We start from the raw sequence: 19,557 nt of genomic DNA on the forward strand, positions 1-19,557 counted from the left end.
GAGCAAGGTTTATGCTAGTTAGAAGCCTGTGCTAACTCTGACGAGAACCGACAAACATTGAGGATGTTTAAAGCACCCAGACTCAGCGCTTTCAAGTTGAGAGCAAGACCCAAAGCTTATTATAGTGTAGTGAGACTCTTTAAAGAAGCTTCAAGAGGTCATTGCGTCTGTAGTACAGCTGAAGCGAAAATGTTCGTTCAAGACCCAACTAGACTAAGGTGCAGTTTCAACACGGAAGAGGACAGGAGCCGCATGGAATTGACCACCTGATGCCCAGTGGTGAGTGCCATGTCCCAGAAAGGTGCAAGAGACACAAAAGAAACGCAAAACTAAGGAGCACCCGAGGTCGAAAAAGTTTGCGTTAGCGGAGAGTCGAACTCCGGTCTCAAGCTTGGAAGGCTAGAATGATAACCGCTACACTACTAACGCGTTTCTTTCCGGACCAGGGAAATTTTTCTTCTCAGAATAGCCTTCTGACTACTCCAACCACATGATTGCAATGATGATTTTCTATTTATTTGGTACTTATCTTGCTTTGGAGGTCCCCTCGGACTGGCCTTCGCGCGCCAAAAACAAAATGCATGAGCCCCTTTTACAAACAAAACACACAATGACGATACAGACATGCATCAGACCACATGAGCTAACCGCGTCCGTAAGGGTCGAATCTTTGGAAGTCGGGCATCAAGATGGTGGCCTTGAAATTCGGTGTTGGTGTTTTAAACCAGGCGATTCTGGCAATCCGTTCTGAGGTTCCAAACCTCGGAAACGAGACTGCCCGTTTCATGTTGGAAGTGGAGATCACGGTGCATCGAGCTTGTCTTAATTACGTCATGATGGCTGAAACCAGCCCTTGTGGGTGTGAAGTGGTCTGGAGGAGGACATTGTCTCCGCCAAACCCCAAAGTGACAAATCGGACGAAACCCACAACACCACAAACTGACTCTGAATGAGGGGGTGAAAGGCAGCATACATTCTTTAGTACCGAGACACGAATAGCCATATCTTCTCGTCCGTTTCACGATGTCGAATTACCCGTGTTCGTGGTAAGATCATTTGTGGGGAGGACTTTGCCCATCGTGAAGTAGACAGCATGGCACCAATGGAGAAATGGCTTATAATGCTGTTTTTCTACGGCAAACAGCAAGCAGCCGCACAATTCCAGGTGCTGTTTGTTTTTCTTGATGATATGCTTGTCATTACCTTGGTTGGCCAGTAGCGGTGAAGGTCTTTCACGGAGGGAGGAATCATCACAAGACGCGTGGAAACTTGATCTGTGCGTGGATGTGTAACGATTTGGGGAAATTTCTTCTTGTGAATGAAGGCGCTGAAGGTCTGCTTGCCAGCTCATAGTGCATCATCGTATCGATTTTCAGACAACCGTGAGTCTACTGGTAGGAGGGGAAAGCACTCTCAATCTCTACGTATATCACTCTGTTTGTTTTCCGAGTCGGACTGGCCATGCAACGTGCTCTTAAGACGGCAACTGCTCATAACCTCCTTTACGTGAAATGATGAAACAGCATTCAAATCACAAATCACCATGCACCTACCTGTATTCTGTAGCTGGATGCAACGTTTTCTACTCTGCTGTTCAGGAGATCTCCAGTCCTACAACTGCTCATGAAATTGGGCAAGTCCTATTATGACCAATGGTCTAGGGCCTGCTCGCCATCTACTGGATTTCGGCTCATTATTGTATGTCGAAACACGTCAACCAAGTATATCTTTGGAGGTTGACTTGTGGACTATTGACGTTTGGGGCTGCTGCTAAGGTTTTTGCCAAGTTGAGGTTGCTTGCTTTCTAACAACTGAAGCACATTGAGTACGTGGTCGTGCTTGGAACGTGGTGAGTAGCTGGATTGAATTTTTCCATTCTTTTTTTTAAAGGCTAACAAGTGTGTTTGCTTTGTTGCAATAGTCAACTCTTGAATCTGTTGGTAAACTGTCATCTCAATCGAAGCCACAATCAAGCAGCAAATAGGTCTAAAGAAAAGCAGCTAATGGAGGGTGAAGATCATCGAAGGAACGAGAGCATGCAACATAATGAAGGGTGAAGATTATGGGGCTTATTTGCAAAAGGAGATATTCGAGAAATAGTAAAAACTAGCTTGATTTGTAGAAACCACAAAGTTCACGCACAATAAAGTAACAGCAGCATACATAACACAAGCACGTGCATACACAGGTCAATGATTCCACAAATTGACATCTCAAAAGTAGTTTGATTTGTAGAAACCACAAAGTGAACGCACAATGCAGTAACAGCAGCACACATAACACGAGAAACGCCCATCATACACAGTTCAAACATTCATCATACGAAATCTATAAAAAAGCTCTACAGCACCCTCAGTGCTTAAAATACGGCCTAGGCAACTCAAACCCCTGCGTAACCCTCCCATACTGAATCCCACCCAACCGTGCAATAGGAGCATACTTTTCCATATCCAGCGTTCCATCCTCTTTAAGCACATCCTTCTTGATACAGAATGCAAGTATACGTGCAATCACCATAGTGGTAGACATACGACCACTACCGTCTTCTGATTTCAAGTCATACGTTGATTCGAGACGGCACTCCATGGAGAATGCAGATGCAGCGGGTGTAGGTGGGTTTATGAGTTTGCTGGGGTGGACTTCCATGCCGGCTGCAAAAGGGGATAGGGGAGGTGAGGAAAGTACGGTGGATGTGCAAAGGAGCCAAATTGGAGTTGCCAAGCAAGAAAAGTTCGAGTCCGCATAACATATAACACATACCAGCTTTCATTTCATCATCACCATATTTAAAGTTCCCGCACGTATAGTTACTAGACTCGATATACCACTCAGACATTATAGACACGACAAAATCCTTGGTGGTAAGAATATTGCGTAACGAGTCCTTTGCAGTTCCATCTCGGTTGTAGCTGACAAACAATAAAAGACATCAGTTACATATAACCGACTGACATGCCTCTGAGCACAAAACTTACTTGCACGACACGATCAACGTAGGAGGATCATGGCATATAACATTAAAGTATGAGAATGGTGAACAGTTGTTGATTCCAGCTTCACTTTGAGACGTTACCAAAGCGATTGGACGTGGAACTATAGCGGATATCATGAGCGGGTATCTAGTAAAACCGAACGATGTCAGTTCCGGTTCATCGATCTCTCAGATCTCCAAAATATATACAGGTTGATATTGCAAAATAAACGTACCTGGAAGCGGCAGGCATTTTATCACACTCCAAAACCACATTCTCTTGCGATCCAGGGAAGGCCTGTGCCTGTGGAGGCGTATAAGAAGGATGGGGAGTCTGATAGAGTTCAAACTTTTCTTCTGTCTTGAATTTTGGAAGCACTGTGCCGCTTCCGACGCTAGAAACATATGGGCTCTTCAGCTCCTGAGCCGCGACAGGATTAGACGTAGATGACATTGCGCTCTTGAGGTGACCGGTTACAAGCTTCACTCTGTTCATCACGTTTGAAATGCGTTTACAACTGGCTGTCACACACAGGCGGAATTTATAAGTTGCTTATTCACTTATTCACAATGCTATACATACAAGCATAGGATTATTTAATGACGTTTCTCAATAATTTTTCAACCTCCATGTAATCGTTTGTTGGCACATTTCTCGCGCTTGAAGTGCTTTTTGATTGCCAGCAGTTCATTGTACAATCGTTGATGGCAACTCCCGTACTTCCAAATCGTCTCGTCCTTCCAATCCTGTGCAGTTAAGTTTCTAGTTCGGGCTATGAAGTAAACAAGGTTAGCAAAAAAGATCTCAACAGGTACGCCATTGCATTTCGCGCACCAGCATCAAATCAACTTACATGTTTACCAGCATCCAAAGGCATATCAAAGTTCACGACCAACGTTTCTTGAAGCACAGCAATGCCTCTAGCAATGACATTGGTGGAAATCAAGACTTTGGCACGACCCTTCCTAAAGTCGTCCATCACATCGTCTCGATCTTCAGGAGACATACCGCCACGTAGATGAATGACGGTATGTCCTGCTTCTATCATGCGCTTCGACAAGAGATCTGCTGTCTCTCGCCTCTGACGAAAGTAGTGACATGTAGTTAGTAACCCAGGATCGCCGTGGGTTATTTTTGCTTGTGTACATACCTTGACAAAGATAATACTCTGTCCAATAGTCATGAATCCATAGACATCTTGCAAAAGTTCGATTTTGTGGAGTTCATCTTTACACTTCATGTAGAATTGTTTGATTCCATCAATAGACATTTCTTCAGGTTTGAGAGAGAGGACGTGTGCTTTTGAAGGGAATTTGCATGCAAATTCTCGGATTTCTGGTGTGAATGTAGCTGAGAAGAATAGTATCTGTGCTGTACGTGGAATGTCTCTGTGAAATAGATCGAAATATTTTCGGGCAACCAAAAAATCTATGAAATTGAGGCTCCAGATACTCACCGTCGAATACGAAGAGACTGCTCTCCCAATCCTGGCTGATCCAACATATTATCAACCTCATTCAATACAAACACGTTGACCGATTTGAAATCATAACATGACAGTTCTAGGAGTCCCAACAATCAAATGAGCAGTAAAAAAAGTATTTCGATCTGAATCTTGCACAACAAAGGCCGTCTTGACACCAGTAAATTGACCCATCTCGTCCACAATCTGTGCAGCCATCCACGAGTAGGTGCAAGACACAGTGCTTGTGGTCTATCTACTGCATATTCGATACCTGATAGCATGGTCAATACAAATACAGCCTTTGTGCCAGTGCCTGATTGTGATTGGCCAATCATGTTCCGTGGAGTAGCAAGGAGGAGTGGGAGGGCCTTTTCTTGGATTTTGGAAGGACCTGAGAAGCCCATTGCATAGATTCCTTTTAGAAGGGATGTATGTAGTGGGAGATCTTCGAATCTGGTGACTCCACGGTAGATTGGGTTTGGAGCACCAGGACACGATGGGTCATCAGCGTAGACCTCGTGTTGTTGCGCTGAGCGTCTTGGTGACTTTTTTGCATTGAATTGAGCTAATGTACGTTGGAGTTAAGGATGTTTGAGTCCATTTCGTAGGTAAGAACAGACGTCGGAAATGTTCAAGATGCTCAAATGGTCGCTCCAGCTCCATTTGGTGCCTTGCTATTAGGCATGATCGTAGTATCAATAAATGGGACTGAATGTATCGAAGTTATGCTCTGACTGCTTCTCGTATGTGACTTAGAAACTAGAAGGATGTCCTCAAAGATAATTTGTCTGGATATTTGAAGCTTCGTTAATGTCTAGAGCACCTTAAAGGGCACTACGAAGGAGATTTTAGTACTACTTACTTTGAACTTACTTTGATTAAATCAAGAAGCCAGTTGCCTCCATACCTAAGCTCACACGTTTGGTCTAGTCGCTCAAGTTGTGAAAGCTTGCAAACCTTGAGAGTCACAGACAAGAATCTGGAGCATTCGTACCGGAATTGTCAAATTGCAGTATCTTGATATTTTTATATTTCTACTAACTCAACTCTATACGTAAGATAATCGAAACAACGTCAACCCCAAAGCGATGGCTTAAGCAAGCTTCACCGTCGCCACCCAAAAGGCGATCAGGTCGTCATTTTGATCTAGTATTAATCTCATTTCGAGACTAATTCTCTCTTGGATCCCTGGCATCAGAAGCAGAACGAACAGAGCCAGAAACGCTTCACAGGTCATTCATTAGAAGATAGACTCATCACCGGAAGCTATTAATTTAAGACCGATTATGACCTATGACGCTTCTGCTATCATTTCTCACTAAATACGAGCTCAAATAGAACTTGGTCTGTCCTACATCACATTTTGCGCCAGTTCGAACACACACACTAAACTGGACAGAGCACAAAAACCTCATGTTTCGTTTGAAAAGCTCAGTCTTTCCAGCGTGTTCCAGCATTAGAGTAGCTGTTGCGGGACACTTGAACTTTCTTTCAATCTGTCCACCGTAAAAGCGTCACAGTAAGACATAATACAATCTGAAGTTGAGATATCTCTGATTCTTGGTCTTCATGCTATACATACAAAAAATCTGCAGTCTCTTATATTTAGCATATCTCATTTAATAGCCTTCTTCAATAATTTTTCAACCTCCATGTAATCGTTTGTTGGCACATGCACAATCTCACGTTTGAAGTGATTTTGGATAGCCAGCATTTCATTGTAGGATCGTTGGTCATGGACAAAGTTGATGGCAACTCCCGTCCTGCCAAATCGTCCCGTCCTTCCAATCCTATGTAGGTACGTTTCTGGGTCGGGCTAGCAAATTAACGAGTTTAGCGACAAAAGCAAGGAACACACAGGCTCCCAATTGCGTTTTGTATACATGGACAAACCAACCTACATTGTTGCGACCATCCAATGGCATATCAAAGTTCACTACCAACGTCACTTGAAGTACATCAATACCTCTAGCAATGACATTGGTAGAAATCAGGACTTTGGCACGACCCTTCCTAAAGTCGTCCATGACCTTGTCTCGATCTTCAGCAGACATACCACCATGCAGATGAATGACTGTATGTCCTTCCTCTGTCATGCGTTTTGACAAAAGATCTGCTGTATCTCGCCTCTATAGAAATGCGACACTCCCGTCAGCACAGGGAGTTTCTATCAGCGTTTTTTTGCTTTTGACTTACTCTGACAAAGATGATACTCTGTCCAATAGTCATCAATCCATATATAGCCTGCAACACTTCGATTTTATGGTTTTCGTCTTTACAATCCATGTAGAATTGTTTGATTCCATCGACCGACAACTCTTCCTGTTTAAGAGAGATGATATCGGCTTGTGGAGCAAATTTGGTTGCGAATTCTCGAATTTCTGGTGTAAATGTAGCTGAGAAGAGTAATATCTGTGCTGTGCGTGGCATGGCTCTATGAAACAGATTCAAATGTTGGTGTTGGGCGAGTAAAGAAACTAAAATCAAAAGTAGCTATTACTCACTGTCGAATACGAAGAGATTGATCTCCCAATCCTTGTTGATCCAACATATTATCAGCTTCATCCAATACAAATATATTGATTTTGGACGTATCCAGACTTCGTTTCCTCATCAAATCCATGACAGTTCCAGGAGTGCCGATAATCAATTGAGCAGTGATGGCCGTATTTCGATCTATATCCCGTACAGCAAAAGCAGTCTTTACACCAGTATATTCACCCATCCCAGTAACGACCCTCATGATCTGAGCAGCCAATTCACGAGACGGGGCAAGACACAATGCCTGTGGCCTATCTACCGAGTAATCGATACGTGATAGCATGGTCAATACAAAAGCAGCTGTTTTGCCAGTGCCAGATTGTGATTGACCAATCATGTTGCGTGGAGGGGTAGCGAGTAAGAGTGGGAGCGCCCTTTCTTGGATTTTGGAAGGACGTGAGAAGCCCATTGCGTATACACCTTTGAGCAGGTTTGGATGTAGTGGGAGATCTTCGAATCTGGTTACTCCGACATAGAGTGGGTTTGCAGCACCAGCGGCAGAAGCATCATTGAGTTCTACTTCGACCTCGTACTCGTCGTCTTGCTGGACTAGAGCCGAGTGTTTTGTTGCTTCCTCTGTATTGACTTGAGCTATTCCATCAGCTAATTTGTCAACAGCTATGGTAGATACGCATATTAAAATTGGATCAGCCAAGTAGAGTGGTATTCATGTTGGATGTTGAAAGGTTTCAAAATGGCCAAATACTCACCTTCAGTTCCATTTGGTGTGTTGCTAGTAGACATGGTAGTAGGAATAATTATATTGATGGATTATAAAGGGAATTAAGCTCTGATTGCTCCTCTACAGCAAAACTGGCGAGTTCTTAGATGGCAGTTTGGTGACTGGATTTTTCAAGTTTCGTTAGTAGTTGAAGCTAAAAGAAGGCACTATACGAGGGCGTACCTTGAGTAGGTTTCCACAATCGCAGAGCAAAAGGACACGCTCTCTGTTTCAGGTAAGTTTATAAGCTTGCGACAGATGTTTGAAAGTTTGCAACAGACAGAGGAGTGCGGTAGAGCGATGCGCCCTTGTGCGAGGCTTTAAGACGTGTTATGTCGCCTTAGATTGAGATTCTCAACATTTACTACCTCGAACTTTAGCACTAGATCTTCTAATTTCCATAGACATCAACCATCTGACACGTCAACCCGCAACACGATGGCATCAGCTTCGCCAACAGGAATCAAAAGGCAATCAGTTCGTAACTCTCCTAGCTCTACTCCCATCTCGAGAAGAATCCCTGTTCCTGCATCCACGTCATCAAAGGCTGAACGAATTGAGCTTGTTGAGCTGGAAGATCCAGATGCTCCACTAGTCATTCGTGACAATACTCAGTCACTATCATCTTCAGAAGCTGCACAGCAACCAAATTCAGAAGCAGCTTCTCCCGCATTGTCTTTCTGGGGTGCTTTCAACACGGACGAGTATTGGCCTGTCTGGATTGGGTTTACTCTATTCGGTACGCAAAACAAGCTCCTACAGCGTCTACATCAATGGAAAACTAACCCAATTTTACCTTTATAGCCATTGTAAGTGTTGTGGTTAGCTTTGGTGTCCCTCCTCCAGGTTTCCGACCATGGGCAGGAAATCCATTCGATTCGCTGACAATTCCATCCAATATTGGATTGCCAGTCGTATTCATATCGCTGCTGATTCTCGTATGGTTTGCAACGATGCTGATGAACAAACCGACACGCGTGTTGCTACCTGCTGGTTTTACAATGGTGTTTCTTCTGGCTCTTGTCTCAAAAATGTTGGCTTCTCAAGTATCAATCAAGTCTGTTTCCCTTGGTGATTCTGTATGGGCCATAACGCTTGGTACGCTGTGGATTAACCTAGCTCCCTGGAGAGACCGTGAGGTATGGTGTGTTTGTCAACTTGGTTTTTTCTTGTTGTTGATTGCTAAGGGATGACGGCACGAGAGCCCTTATATCCTTATTGTACGTTTCGCTAACCTCTTACAACTGAAAATTGCCAGGGAGCTTATTCTTGGCTCAAGGTTGCTCAACAGACTGAGCTCTACATCTCAGTGTCTCTGGTCTTGCTCTGGTATGTCAAGCAGAAAAATGAGTTAATCATTCCTCAAATTCCGTTTGGGATTTCATTAACCAATATCTTTATGAAACCCTAGCATTGACTTCTCGGTCCTGGGCCCATTGATTTTTCGAGCCATCATTGTATCATGGATTGATACTCCAATCCTATCAATTCTTGTCGCATTATTGGGATACAAGCTTTTTAAATTGGACTTGCAAGTTTCAGTCATCATGGCTGGAGCAACAATGATTTGGTGAGAGCTGTTGCAAAGTGAAGTGTATGAATTTCGGTCTTTGACTTGTTTGGTATACTCAGTGGATCATCAGCTGCAATGGCTATATCGTCTAGTATGGGTGCCCCTCGCAAAGGTATTCATGGGCTTCCTGGCTTGTTTTACTCATCAAACTGACACTTCAAACGTGCAACAAAGCTGAACTGCCTATCATCATTCTCTCTGTATTCACAATACCGTCCATCCTGGTGCTTCCACTGATTGCAAAATCAGTGTATATGCCGCCATTGATTGCTGGTGCATGGTTTGGTGAGTTTTTTTTATCGGCGTTGTCCCAACAAAAGCTACAGGTGCTTCTCTAATCATTGTCATATTTGATCTTGTGACTTCTTTTAGGGGGATGCGTCGATAGTACTGGTGCAGTCCTCGCAGCTGCAGCAATCTTTGGTGATCCGGAAGCTATTAATGCCGCTGCTGTCATCAAGATGTTACAAAATGTCTTGATTGGTGAGCGGGACCGCCTCTCCATGGCTTTCGAGTCCATCACGTACTCCATCGCTTCATTTTTTGCTAACTTGCACATGTTTCTAGGTCCAGTGTCTGTCGCAATTGCTGCCGTATGGTCATACATAGATCCGCTAGCACCGACAGGAACAGGAGCGGAGAAGAAAATATCCATACGAAAGGCTTTGTTCATGCTATGGCAACGCTTCCCAAAATTCGTGCTCGGATTCCTCACCACTGCTCTAGTCTTCAACACAGCCGTCCCCATAAATCTACGGCCAGGAATCAGCACGTTTTGCTTTGTCGTGAGTGAATGGTTTTCTACCATGAGCTTTGTATCTATTGGGCTTGGGTTGGATTTTTCCAAGTTTGGACAACGAGGACGTGAAATCTTGTCATTGTGTGGACTGTATATTGTAGGACAGGTTTTAGATATTATTGTTACTTTAGGCATGAGCTATGCTGCCTTTTCCATTAAATAAGCACTACGGTTTTTGTAGTATTGCACTGTATACCCTACTAAATTATCTGATCTCAACTGAACAAATGGGTACTGTAACGTCTGAATAGACTCACAAAGACCCGCAAAATTGAACAGAACTTGCAACTTGCAAGCTTCTTCACATTCATTTGGTATGCAAAAACCAAAAAAACTTTGAGATTAGATTAAAAAACTTCAAGATTAGAAGTGTAATGTCTCTTGGAAACTAAAGCATCCTCTACATATAGGTTCGATCAGTGTGGTGTTTCGCTTTGGGGTCGTTGCTGTCTCTGTGGGAAGGAAACTCGACTCGAATCCAGCATTGGATGGCCAGTTGTCCTTTCCTCGTTGTTGATTCTCGTTATGGTTTTCAGCGATGTGGAAGTATGAGCCAGCAATAGTGGTGCTAGCTACTGGTTTTGCAATGGTCTAATAATGCAATCAAGCCTGTGTCTCCTGGCAGATTCTGTATGTGCGATAATGCTTCGTATGCTGTGTGGGACTCTAGCTCCATGGAAAGACGGTGAAGTATGCTTGGCTGTTCATACAGTCCTTTTTCGGTTGCTATTTCCTGGGTTCACGTGAATCCAGCATATCATCATTCCTGTAGGATTTCTTAGATTTCTACAACGTGATAGAGAGTGTATTCTTGGCTCGAAGTTGCTCAATAGACCGCGGTCAACATTTCTGTCTCTCTGATGTTACTCTGGTATGTCGAGCAAAAAAGTACGTGCTGCAATCATCGTATTCCATGGAGGAAGTGTCATTCACCAACAGCCCGTTTGTGTCGTTCATCAATTAGCGTTGATTTCTGCGGCCGGGGCTCCTGTCATAACTAATTCGAGCCATCGCCACGTTTCAGGGACTATGGCAGTTGCAACGATGATGTGGTGAAGATTGCATCAAAGTGCTGGGCTTCTGATATGATGCCTGACATGAATAGGGGGATCAGCGGGTATTAGGGATAAGCTATCTGGTGTATGAGTTTTCCCTTTGATCGCTTTCTATTGCCCTTCAAGAAACACTCTTTACTCTAAAGCCCGACTCTGGACATCCCCTGTTTTCGCAATGCCTTCAATTTTGGTGCTACTGCCTATCAAGTTATTCTGTCGCTATTGAATGCAGGTGCGTGGTTTGGTAAGATATTGTGCAGTGGTCGTTACAAACCTGTAAAAAAAGGATATACACTATTGTAGTATAAATGTGCAGTCATTAGCATTTCTGATACTCTGAAACGCATATTAATTAGGGGATGTGTGGATCCAAACGCGGAACGAATTGAAACTCCTCGAGCTCGAAAGTGCAGATGCTCCACAAATTATTGGTGACAATATTCAGTCCTTATCGCCTTCAGAAGCTGCAGAGCAACCAAATTTCCAAGCTGTATCCCCAGTATTGTCTTTGTGGGAGCTGCTGTTGCATTGATTGGTGAGTATCCGAGAATGCTCTAGATGGTCGTGAAGACAGTTACGAGTCAATTGATTCTTTTTTCTTTCTTGGCTTAATTCCACTGATTCGTGTTATAGGTCCAGTTTCAGTGGCAATTGCTGTCCAACGCTCATATATAGACTTTTCAACACGTACAGGAGGCCAAAAAATGCAGAGGAAGGGCCCTTCATGCTATGGCAATTCCCTCAAACCTCGTACATGGATTTCTCTCCACTGCTCCTGTCTTCAACACTGCACTACACTGAAATCAACGGCCAAGAATCCGGTGATTTTGTTTGTCGTGAGTCAATGACTTTCGACCATGAGTTTGTACTATGGGTGCTTGCTATTGGGTTTCTTTGCATTTGGGTGGAGAGGGAGAGAGATTCTATTTCTGTATCGGATGTTATATTTTGAGTCAGGTTTTGAGTGTTGTTGTTATGGTGGGGAAGTGGTTTGTAGGATTTTCTATTGAATGTTTGGACCACATCGCGGTAGTATCGTACTAAATTTATAAGCCGACAATAAACCAAAAAACAACATCTGCAGTGATGACCTGGAACCAAGTTCACACAAATTAGAAAAGACAGTTTGTTTATATGTGTGGGGGGCGAAGATATTATACACCGTTATTTTTTATCAAACAAGGTAGCTAAAATCCAACAAACGAAAATTGAAAATAAGAAAGTTATAAAACACCATTCTGCGTAGAGGATATCATAAAAAAGTCCCTTTTTATCCAACAAGAAAGCCACACCACCAACCTAAACTAGACAAATCCAGCGCCTCCCTGTTAACGATCAACCTCAACAGGACGCCTTATAGCTTCCGGTGGCCCCCGTCTACGATGACTACCAGACCTCTTGACACCAGCATCAGATCTCGACCTCTCCGATCCATGCTCCGAATCATCTCGATGTTTACTACGACTACTATGTTCACTAGCATCTCGTCTCCGTTCCGGCTTATCACGCATAGCCTTTTCATCCATGTCACGATGTCCAGTACTTGGTTTACGTTCCCGCATATCTCCCCTCTCACGTTCACCACGATCACTACGATCAGACGGTCTACGCTCCCTCGGCATCGACGGTCCAACATCATCAGCCATATGTCGTTCATGGTTGGATCCTTTACGCGACGGCACATCACTGCCGTCTCTCTCGGTATGATGCGACCCTTTACGTATTGGCATATCAGCATCTCTGTCATGATGCGATGAGCTTTTGCTTCCCTTCCGTACAGGCATATCAGCGTCTCGCTCATGGTTACTTCCTTTACGGGTCGGCATTTCTCGATCACGGGATTTATGACGTTCACGACGTTCTGGTGGACGTTCTGATCGTGAGCCGTTGCTGCCACTGCCGGATGATTTGGATGGGTTGTATACTCGGTTGATGTCCTTTTCACAGTATGCTTCTCCGTTGTATGAATAGTATGTAGATGTCAGTGGAGTCGAGCATATGTTACAGACCCAGCATTCCGGGTGGAAGCGCTTTGACAGTTCGGATACTTCGGCGCATGGACCTGTAAATGATGAAGAGGAAAATTTAAACCGTTTCGTAATCTCGTTACATCAATGGATCGAATTTTTTGTGTCCATTTGACATACCTTCAATAGGTTTATGACAATACCCACAAAGCGAATTATTCATCTCGTGGTAGTGAAATTTACAGTATGGAAGTTCTTCAAATACATAAAAGCTCTTGTCAGGAAACCCTTTGCCACAAGAATTGCATGTAAAACATTCACGATGGAAGGTATTGTTCATGGCTACTACTGTCTCTCCGTCAATTTTACGATCGCATTTGCGGCACGTGGAAGATACAAGACGAGTATAGTCCTCGGGACACAAAACCTGTCCATCATGCTCGAAGACTGATCCAGTGATCTGTTTGTTACATTCTCCACATCTCAAGTGCTTTTCGTGAAAGACTTTGCCGAGGGCGTGTACAGGGTTGTCGTGGACCGGCATGTTACTAATTGGAGGCAGAAAAGTTAAGGAAAAAAACACTGGTGTTTGGCTGGGCTTTAAGCAGCAGTCATACCAATGAGCACAAGTTTGGAAGAGCGCTTCATAATCAGCCTCACAGTATGCTTTTCCCTCATGAGGAATATATGGACAGTCAGCAGAGAATGGTTTACGGCAAATAACACAATTGAAGCACGTCTCATGATATAGCTAAAACGGAACAGGTTGGTGAGCATTGTTCCAAAACACATCAAAAAATCAACCACACAACATACTTTCTGCATGGACTCAATCTCAAAAGCCTCATTCGGATCCCATATACGTCCATTACACCCCGCACAAACCGACGTCCCCGCATCCATATTCTTGACCATCGGCACGAGTTCATCAACCGGCGTAAACCGTAACATAGAAGACGCCATCCCACTACCATCATCATCCCAATCCGATATCCCGTTTCCCGGGCCCATCATACCCATCCCACCATACGCTTTTCCCTGTGCCGCATACCAATCCATATAATTCTCTCCACCACCGCTTCCACTCGACACACCAGGTCCATACGGGTATGATCCTCCGCTAGCATTAGGATATCCATAATTATTCATCATCATTTCATTCATACGATCACGAGACTTGTTTCGTCTGCGTCCCTCGTGACGCTCGGCACGTTGTTTGGAATTGTTTGATTTTTCGGATGGTGAGCGTTCCAGGTCTTCACCTGCACGATCACGATCGCCACGATCAGCACCTCGAGATCTGTCTGATTTCGATTTCGAGCGACTGAGGCCGTTGCCACCGCTGCTATATGACGGAGGTGGGGAGTCGTCGTATCCTAGCGAGTGGTCTTCTGGTGGTGTTAATGGGGCTGCGTAGCCTCGACTGTGTGGCGATGCTCCCATTTTTGGCGTGCGTCCTATCATTAAAAACGTGTTAAAATGTCATATCCAAAAAGAGGACATTTTGAGCGTTGGTCGGAGTACGGCCCAGCACAAACCACCGACAAGACTTGAGATCTAATGGTAGAATCTCTGATTGTACACTCATAATCACCTGGTGTATAGTCGTTCGGGGGTCCTCGACCATCTTCAATGTATCGCTTCTTGACCTTCTTTGGAGCCTGTGGTCGCTCCTTCTGTGGCAAACACACATGATCTTCAAACTCGTTGATACGTTGGCCGCATTTCCTATGTATGAATTCAGTTAGCTCTATGCTTCCTTCACAAGTCTCTGATAACAAGGGTTTGATAAAACCAGGTCGTCTAATTGTAGCCACCCTAATAACGTTCCGCAGTACAAAACACCCTGAATTTCTAGTATCGCAAGCTTACCGGCATCGAGCACCAGAGGGCCTTGTCTCGTACTCGAGCGCTCCTTGTTTCATATCTTTGGTAATCTCTCTTGGCAACAAACCTTCTAGATGCTGTAGTTGGTTTGTAACAAGCCCTTGCCCTCTTGCCAACACGGGTTCTTTTTTTGTTTGGACCCAACCCGAATCTTGACAGAATCTCCAACCGTAGTAAACTATCCTTCATTATATAGTCAGATGGAATGCGATACCTTAAATCGTGGTGATCGATACACGAAATTTCCTCGCTGTCAGCATCGCTGGGGTTTGTCATCAACTTTGTTCCAAACAAGCTTTTGAACGTCCATCTGGTACAAGCAACGAGGAGGATGCTGATGATGAAAACTCCACCATTGGTATGAGGAGGAATCGATTGAAAGCCTGGAGAAAATGTGGGATGTAGGCTCTTCCAAGTCGTTTTTTTGCTACATTCCAAAACACATCAACACGAACGAAAAACAAGCCTACGAGACCTCGGAGTACCATTAACTTCCATCCATCGACGATATCTTTCCACACGCATCATCCCACCTGCTATCTACATCACGGACGATGACAACTAAAGCACGGTACGTTCAACAGAGAAAAAAATATCTTGAACGTTGTTGCTTTGCGTCTTGGCAATGAAGAGAATCATGTTGGCACCAGTCGGATCTTAAATGACGATTAACTTGTCGAACCTCATATACGCAAGAGGTTCCTGAGCCCTGCAAAAGGAAAGAACGCTTGGAGTACTAACATCAACCATCACAACTAACATTTTCCGTTTCAATACATCAGGTTTTTTTATCATGCACCTTCTTGGATGATGCATCTGGTAATCACAGCACTGGATGGAAGAACGCAAGCACCTAGCTTTCAGGTTGAACACGGTTTGATCATCTAATGCTTTTGAACACAACACTTGTACATTAGCGAATGAACTGAATAAAGCAAATTCGAAGCACAAGCAACAGAAGATGAGGTTTGCGGTGCCGAACTTAGTCTTGACTCTCGGTATAGGTACGCAAAAAAATAAATGCCAATTGTGCGTGAAGTGTTCACCTTCAAACACACAAAACACCAAGTATCTCGCTTTATAAGATAATGTTTCCTCTGTGATTATCAATAGATGACTTATGAAAGACGAAGACAAAACAAATACAATGCAGCTTATTACAATTTCAGTCTCTTTCATAGCGAGGAGACACCAGCTTCCACCCAAATGTTCCATATAAGGGAATAGCACACGGACAAAACCCAACGACCAGCGATATAAATTCCGTTTTTCAGATTTCCCAAAGTTTTGCTGCTGCTGCTGACATTTCACATTTGCCTCAATCCTTGGTTTTCGGTAAAGAAGGGATGATTTAGGGCTTCCCTGGCCGTTATTCGTTGAGCTGGATCATATTCTAGCATTCGTCGAACCAGGCTCAAGAAGCTACTGATTGTTGGAATACTTGTTGGTCTGATTGTTACCTACGAGTTTGATTATGATTAGCCATCACAGTCAGCCATCGCTGTGAATAAATGACAACAAAACGGATTGGCAGGCTCGAAACATACCTCTAGAGGATTGAGTTTTCGTACAAATGCTTTACTGGATCGATTAACCTCCTGGTTTGGCCAATCCAGCTTGCCACCCTTGAAGTACTTGTATGAGTTCCTAAAATGACATTAAAAACAAGGTCGTCAGTAGACTGAACTGGTACTGATCCAACATCAGGTCAGCTCATATACTTACGGGACCATAGCAATAAACTCTGGAGGGAATTTGCCCAATGTTTGTTCCATCATGGCCAAATGTTCTAAGTTGTCATGGGTTTGGAAGAGAGCTTCCCCGGTGAAGAACTCTACAAGTATACATCCAATTGACCACTACGGTGGGACAAAAGGGAAAGTTAGCTTAGAACGATTTGAGCAAAGCAATTCGACAAACCACTTACAATATCACATGGATAAGACCATCCCATACTCAAAATGATTTCAGGAGCTCGATAGTGTCGGGTAGAGACAATCGAGCTGTGATAATCATCCTCAAATATAGCAGATCCGAAATCAATGAGACGAAGGTATGTAGAATTCAACTCTCGTCTCAAGACTGGTTGACCATTGGGATTCGTGCCTTTCTTGTATGGCCTTGCTGAATATGCATTTTGCTCCAACATTAGATTTTCTACGACAAGGAAGAGGAGTAAGTATCACATATACGATATAAATATTTGGTTGTTGAAGGTTTTGGTTGGGTTCTTACCTGGCTTCAAGTCTGTATGTATAAGCCTGAGGCTATGACAGAACTCTACGGCAACCAAGATTTGGCGTGCGAAGTCCCGTATTTGATCCATCTAAATGGGTCAAGTGCTCAGTTAGTTATAGCTATTCCAGTCGATCCCGTTTCACAAAAGCTGTACGTACCGAGAAGGGGAGGAACTTGTTTTCCTTTAAAAAGTCAAACACACTCTGCGATAAGACTTCAAACACCATACAAATGTGGTTCCTGTAATCGAATACATCTCTCAAGTGTATGCATCGTCTAAAATGAGATAAAAGGAGACGGTTAATTGCATGCATTGGCCAGCGATGCAATGTTCACACGTACTTGATGTTTTGAGGATCATGACTCTTGATGGTTTGCAAGACTTTGATTTCAATCTTGGAAGCATCCCGATACTTTTGCACGGATCGTATAATCTTAATTGCGACATGCATCTTCTTGTGCTTGTCAAATGCTTCTACAACCTTACCGAATGTCCCTTGGCCCAACAACCTTAAGATCTTATCTATGAGCGAAAAAAACAGAGTCAAACCTATCTCAATGCGTAGCATAGATACCATGAATCACTTGTTACTTACATCGTGGTGTCAAGTCCTCGTTGATGTTGACAACAAAGTGGCCGTCAGGATCATCACATGGAGGCAATGGCAGAGGCACTGGATGAGGATGAGATGATACTGTTGATGCATAAGACTATAATAAAAATAGACAAGTTAATATATGCGTTGAATATGAATCGATGTGTGTTCCAAATCAACCTCACCTCTGGATAACTGGATGAATGATCATGATATTGTGATGACGGCCTGGATGACGTCGATGCTGCTAGATGATGTTGATTATGTGGTTGTGATGAGTTTGGGTCTCGCCTTCTCTTCCTTGTTGGAGGGTTGGGCACGGCACTGCTACTGGGTGACCCGGTCAAGTCAATCACTTCAGTAGTGGTGGTGGATGTGTTCGCCATAGGCCTGAGTAGAGTGTTGGCAGCAATACGGCCACTGGTGGCAATTGTAGTAGTACCTGTGTTATTGGATACTGTTCTGTTTCTAGTCCCGTAGGCTGGCCCATTCTGCGAGTTGTTTAGGTTGTACATGGGGTGACTCGGACGATTCATGGCAGGATAAGGCTGTGGTTGTGCGAATTGATTGGTATTGGAGATGCCTCCATGATGGGCCATCATTGGGGGAGCCAGGTTTGCTGTTGTTGGGTATTGGTATTGTTGCTGTTGGTACAGTGTAGCAACCTGGTGGTGCTGAAGTTGTTGTAATTGCTGCTGCTGCTGCTGTTCAAAGGAATCTCTGCTTCTAGTCATATGCGGCATGGTCTGATATGTCGCGTTTCCATTGGTGGCATAGTATTGATGTTCATCAGTTGACCGACCTCCTGTTGAATTGTTGTAATTACTATGAACACTGGCTCTGCTCCGTTCAGAAGAGTCTCTTCGTTTCTGAGCTGGGTAGACATCTGAGTGTCTTCTGTCATTGCTTCTTCTTCTAATGACACTGGCCATATCTTGTTTCGTTTGGGTTTGTCTTGAAATGCTTACGATGTGGCAGACAAGGTTATTGCGGCTAGAGCCGTCTATCTGGGAAGACGTCCAAGTGACAGATTCCGCTACAAGCAATGCTTTTATGTCCTCACTCTATCAGAGTCTTTACAGCAATCGTCATGCAATCTTGTCTTTTTCCAACCGAATTGTGTTTGCTTAACAAACTTGATTGAGACAAGAAAAACCACCAACACGCAATTTTACAAGTTGAAACACGATTACGATGATGCGAAATAATATCAGAAAGCTACTTTATATCACGCCTACTCATCCAACACACAGGCCGCAACCAAAACGTGCAAGTCACGATTGGTCGTGAATTGAAATGACGTTGATTGAAGTTAGAGTAAACAATAGACAATGTCAATGCTTGAATCGTGACTATATGAGACGTGTAAACATGTTAGAGTTTTTGTGCCTTTGCAAAGCGTGCTTGACAGCTTTGGCCGTCCGAAACTGCTTTTTGTGGCACAGGAAAGCATGGTGGACGTGAATATCAAGAAAAGCTTTTGCATTTGACTGCCTACAATAGAATCACGTTCGTTAACATGTAGCAACGTAGAAACTCCTGTTTTCATCATGTAGAGCGACTTTCGAGCATTGGGATCTCTCATCACCATAAGTCATGACATCGATAATCGATAGACTTAGATCACTTCAAATTCTATAATCAATACAGATCAATTGTCCTTTTAGTGTTTTCACACCTTGTTTTTGTTTTGGATTGATGAATCCCATACAAATTGCAGTGTTTTGATCTGAAGCGAGAACA

At 43.7% G+C, this 19,557-nt stretch overlaps 5 protein-coding genes across 5 annotated transcripts; all 5 read right to left on the reverse strand.

Annotated features, from left to right (window-relative positions):
• Window positions 1-2,352: 2,352 nt before the first annotated feature.
• SmJEL517_g06184 (uncharacterized protein) lies at window positions 2,353-3,425 on the reverse strand (the record flags this gene model as incomplete). Its single annotated transcript, XM_031172110.1, has 4 exons — window positions 2,353-2,651; window positions 2,761-2,909; window positions 2,976-3,119; window positions 3,208-3,425. The coding sequence occupies 4 exons, from the start codon at window positions 3,423-3,425 to the stop codon at window positions 2,353-2,355; spliced, it is 810 nt and encodes a 269-aa protein (XP_031021912.1).
• Window positions 3,426-3,659: 234 nt separating this feature from the next.
• On the reverse strand, window positions 3,660-4,841 carry SmJEL517_g06185 (uncharacterized protein; the record flags this gene model as incomplete). Its single annotated transcript, XM_031172111.1, has 5 exons — window positions 3,660-3,734; window positions 3,826-4,053; window positions 4,123-4,360; window positions 4,429-4,534; window positions 4,658-4,841. The coding sequence occupies 5 exons, from the start codon at window positions 4,839-4,841 to the stop codon at window positions 3,660-3,662; spliced, it is 831 nt and encodes a 276-aa protein (XP_031021913.1).
• A 1,211-nt stretch (window positions 4,842-6,052) lies between these two features.
• SmJEL517_g06186 (uncharacterized protein) lies at window positions 6,053-7,722 on the reverse strand (the record flags this gene model as incomplete). The annotated part of the gene is made up of 5 exons (XM_031172112.1): window positions 6,053-6,253; window positions 6,339-6,566; window positions 6,634-6,871; window positions 6,942-7,596; window positions 7,689-7,722. 5 exons carry the CDS (start codon window positions 7,720-7,722, stop codon window positions 6,053-6,055), a joined length of 1,356 nt encoding a protein of 451 aa, XP_031021914.1.
• Window positions 7,723-12,454: 4,732 nt separating this feature from the next.
• On the reverse strand, window positions 12,455-15,018 carry SmJEL517_g06187 (uncharacterized protein; the record flags this gene model as incomplete). The annotated part of the gene is made up of 6 exons (XM_031172113.1): window positions 12,455-13,188; window positions 13,274-13,641; window positions 13,711-13,844; window positions 13,910-14,550; window positions 14,688-14,821; window positions 14,966-15,018. 6 exons carry the CDS (start codon window positions 15,016-15,018, stop codon window positions 12,455-12,457), a joined length of 2,064 nt encoding a protein of 687 aa, XP_031021915.1.
• Window positions 15,019-16,287: 1,269 nt separating this feature from the next.
• Window positions 16,288-18,746, reverse strand: SmJEL517_g06188 (uncharacterized protein; the record flags this gene model as incomplete). The annotated part of the gene is made up of 9 exons (XM_031172114.1): window positions 16,288-16,440; window positions 16,528-16,627; window positions 16,706-16,839; window positions 16,908-17,137; window positions 17,216-17,306; window positions 17,377-17,494; window positions 17,561-17,741; window positions 17,815-17,929; window positions 18,000-18,746. The coding sequence occupies 9 exons, from the start codon at window positions 18,744-18,746 to the stop codon at window positions 16,288-16,290; spliced, it is 1,869 nt and encodes a 622-aa protein (XP_031021910.1).
• Between the last annotated feature and the right edge of the window lie 811 nt (window positions 18,747-19,557).

Source organism: Synchytrium microbalum (genome assembly GCF_006535985.1).
Source record: "Synchytrium microbalum strain JEL517 chromosome Unknown SmJEL517_scf0087, whole genome shotgun sequence".
NCBI lineage: Eukaryota > Fungi > Chytridiomycota > Chytridiomycetes > Synchytriales > Synchytriaceae > Synchytrium > Synchytrium microbalum.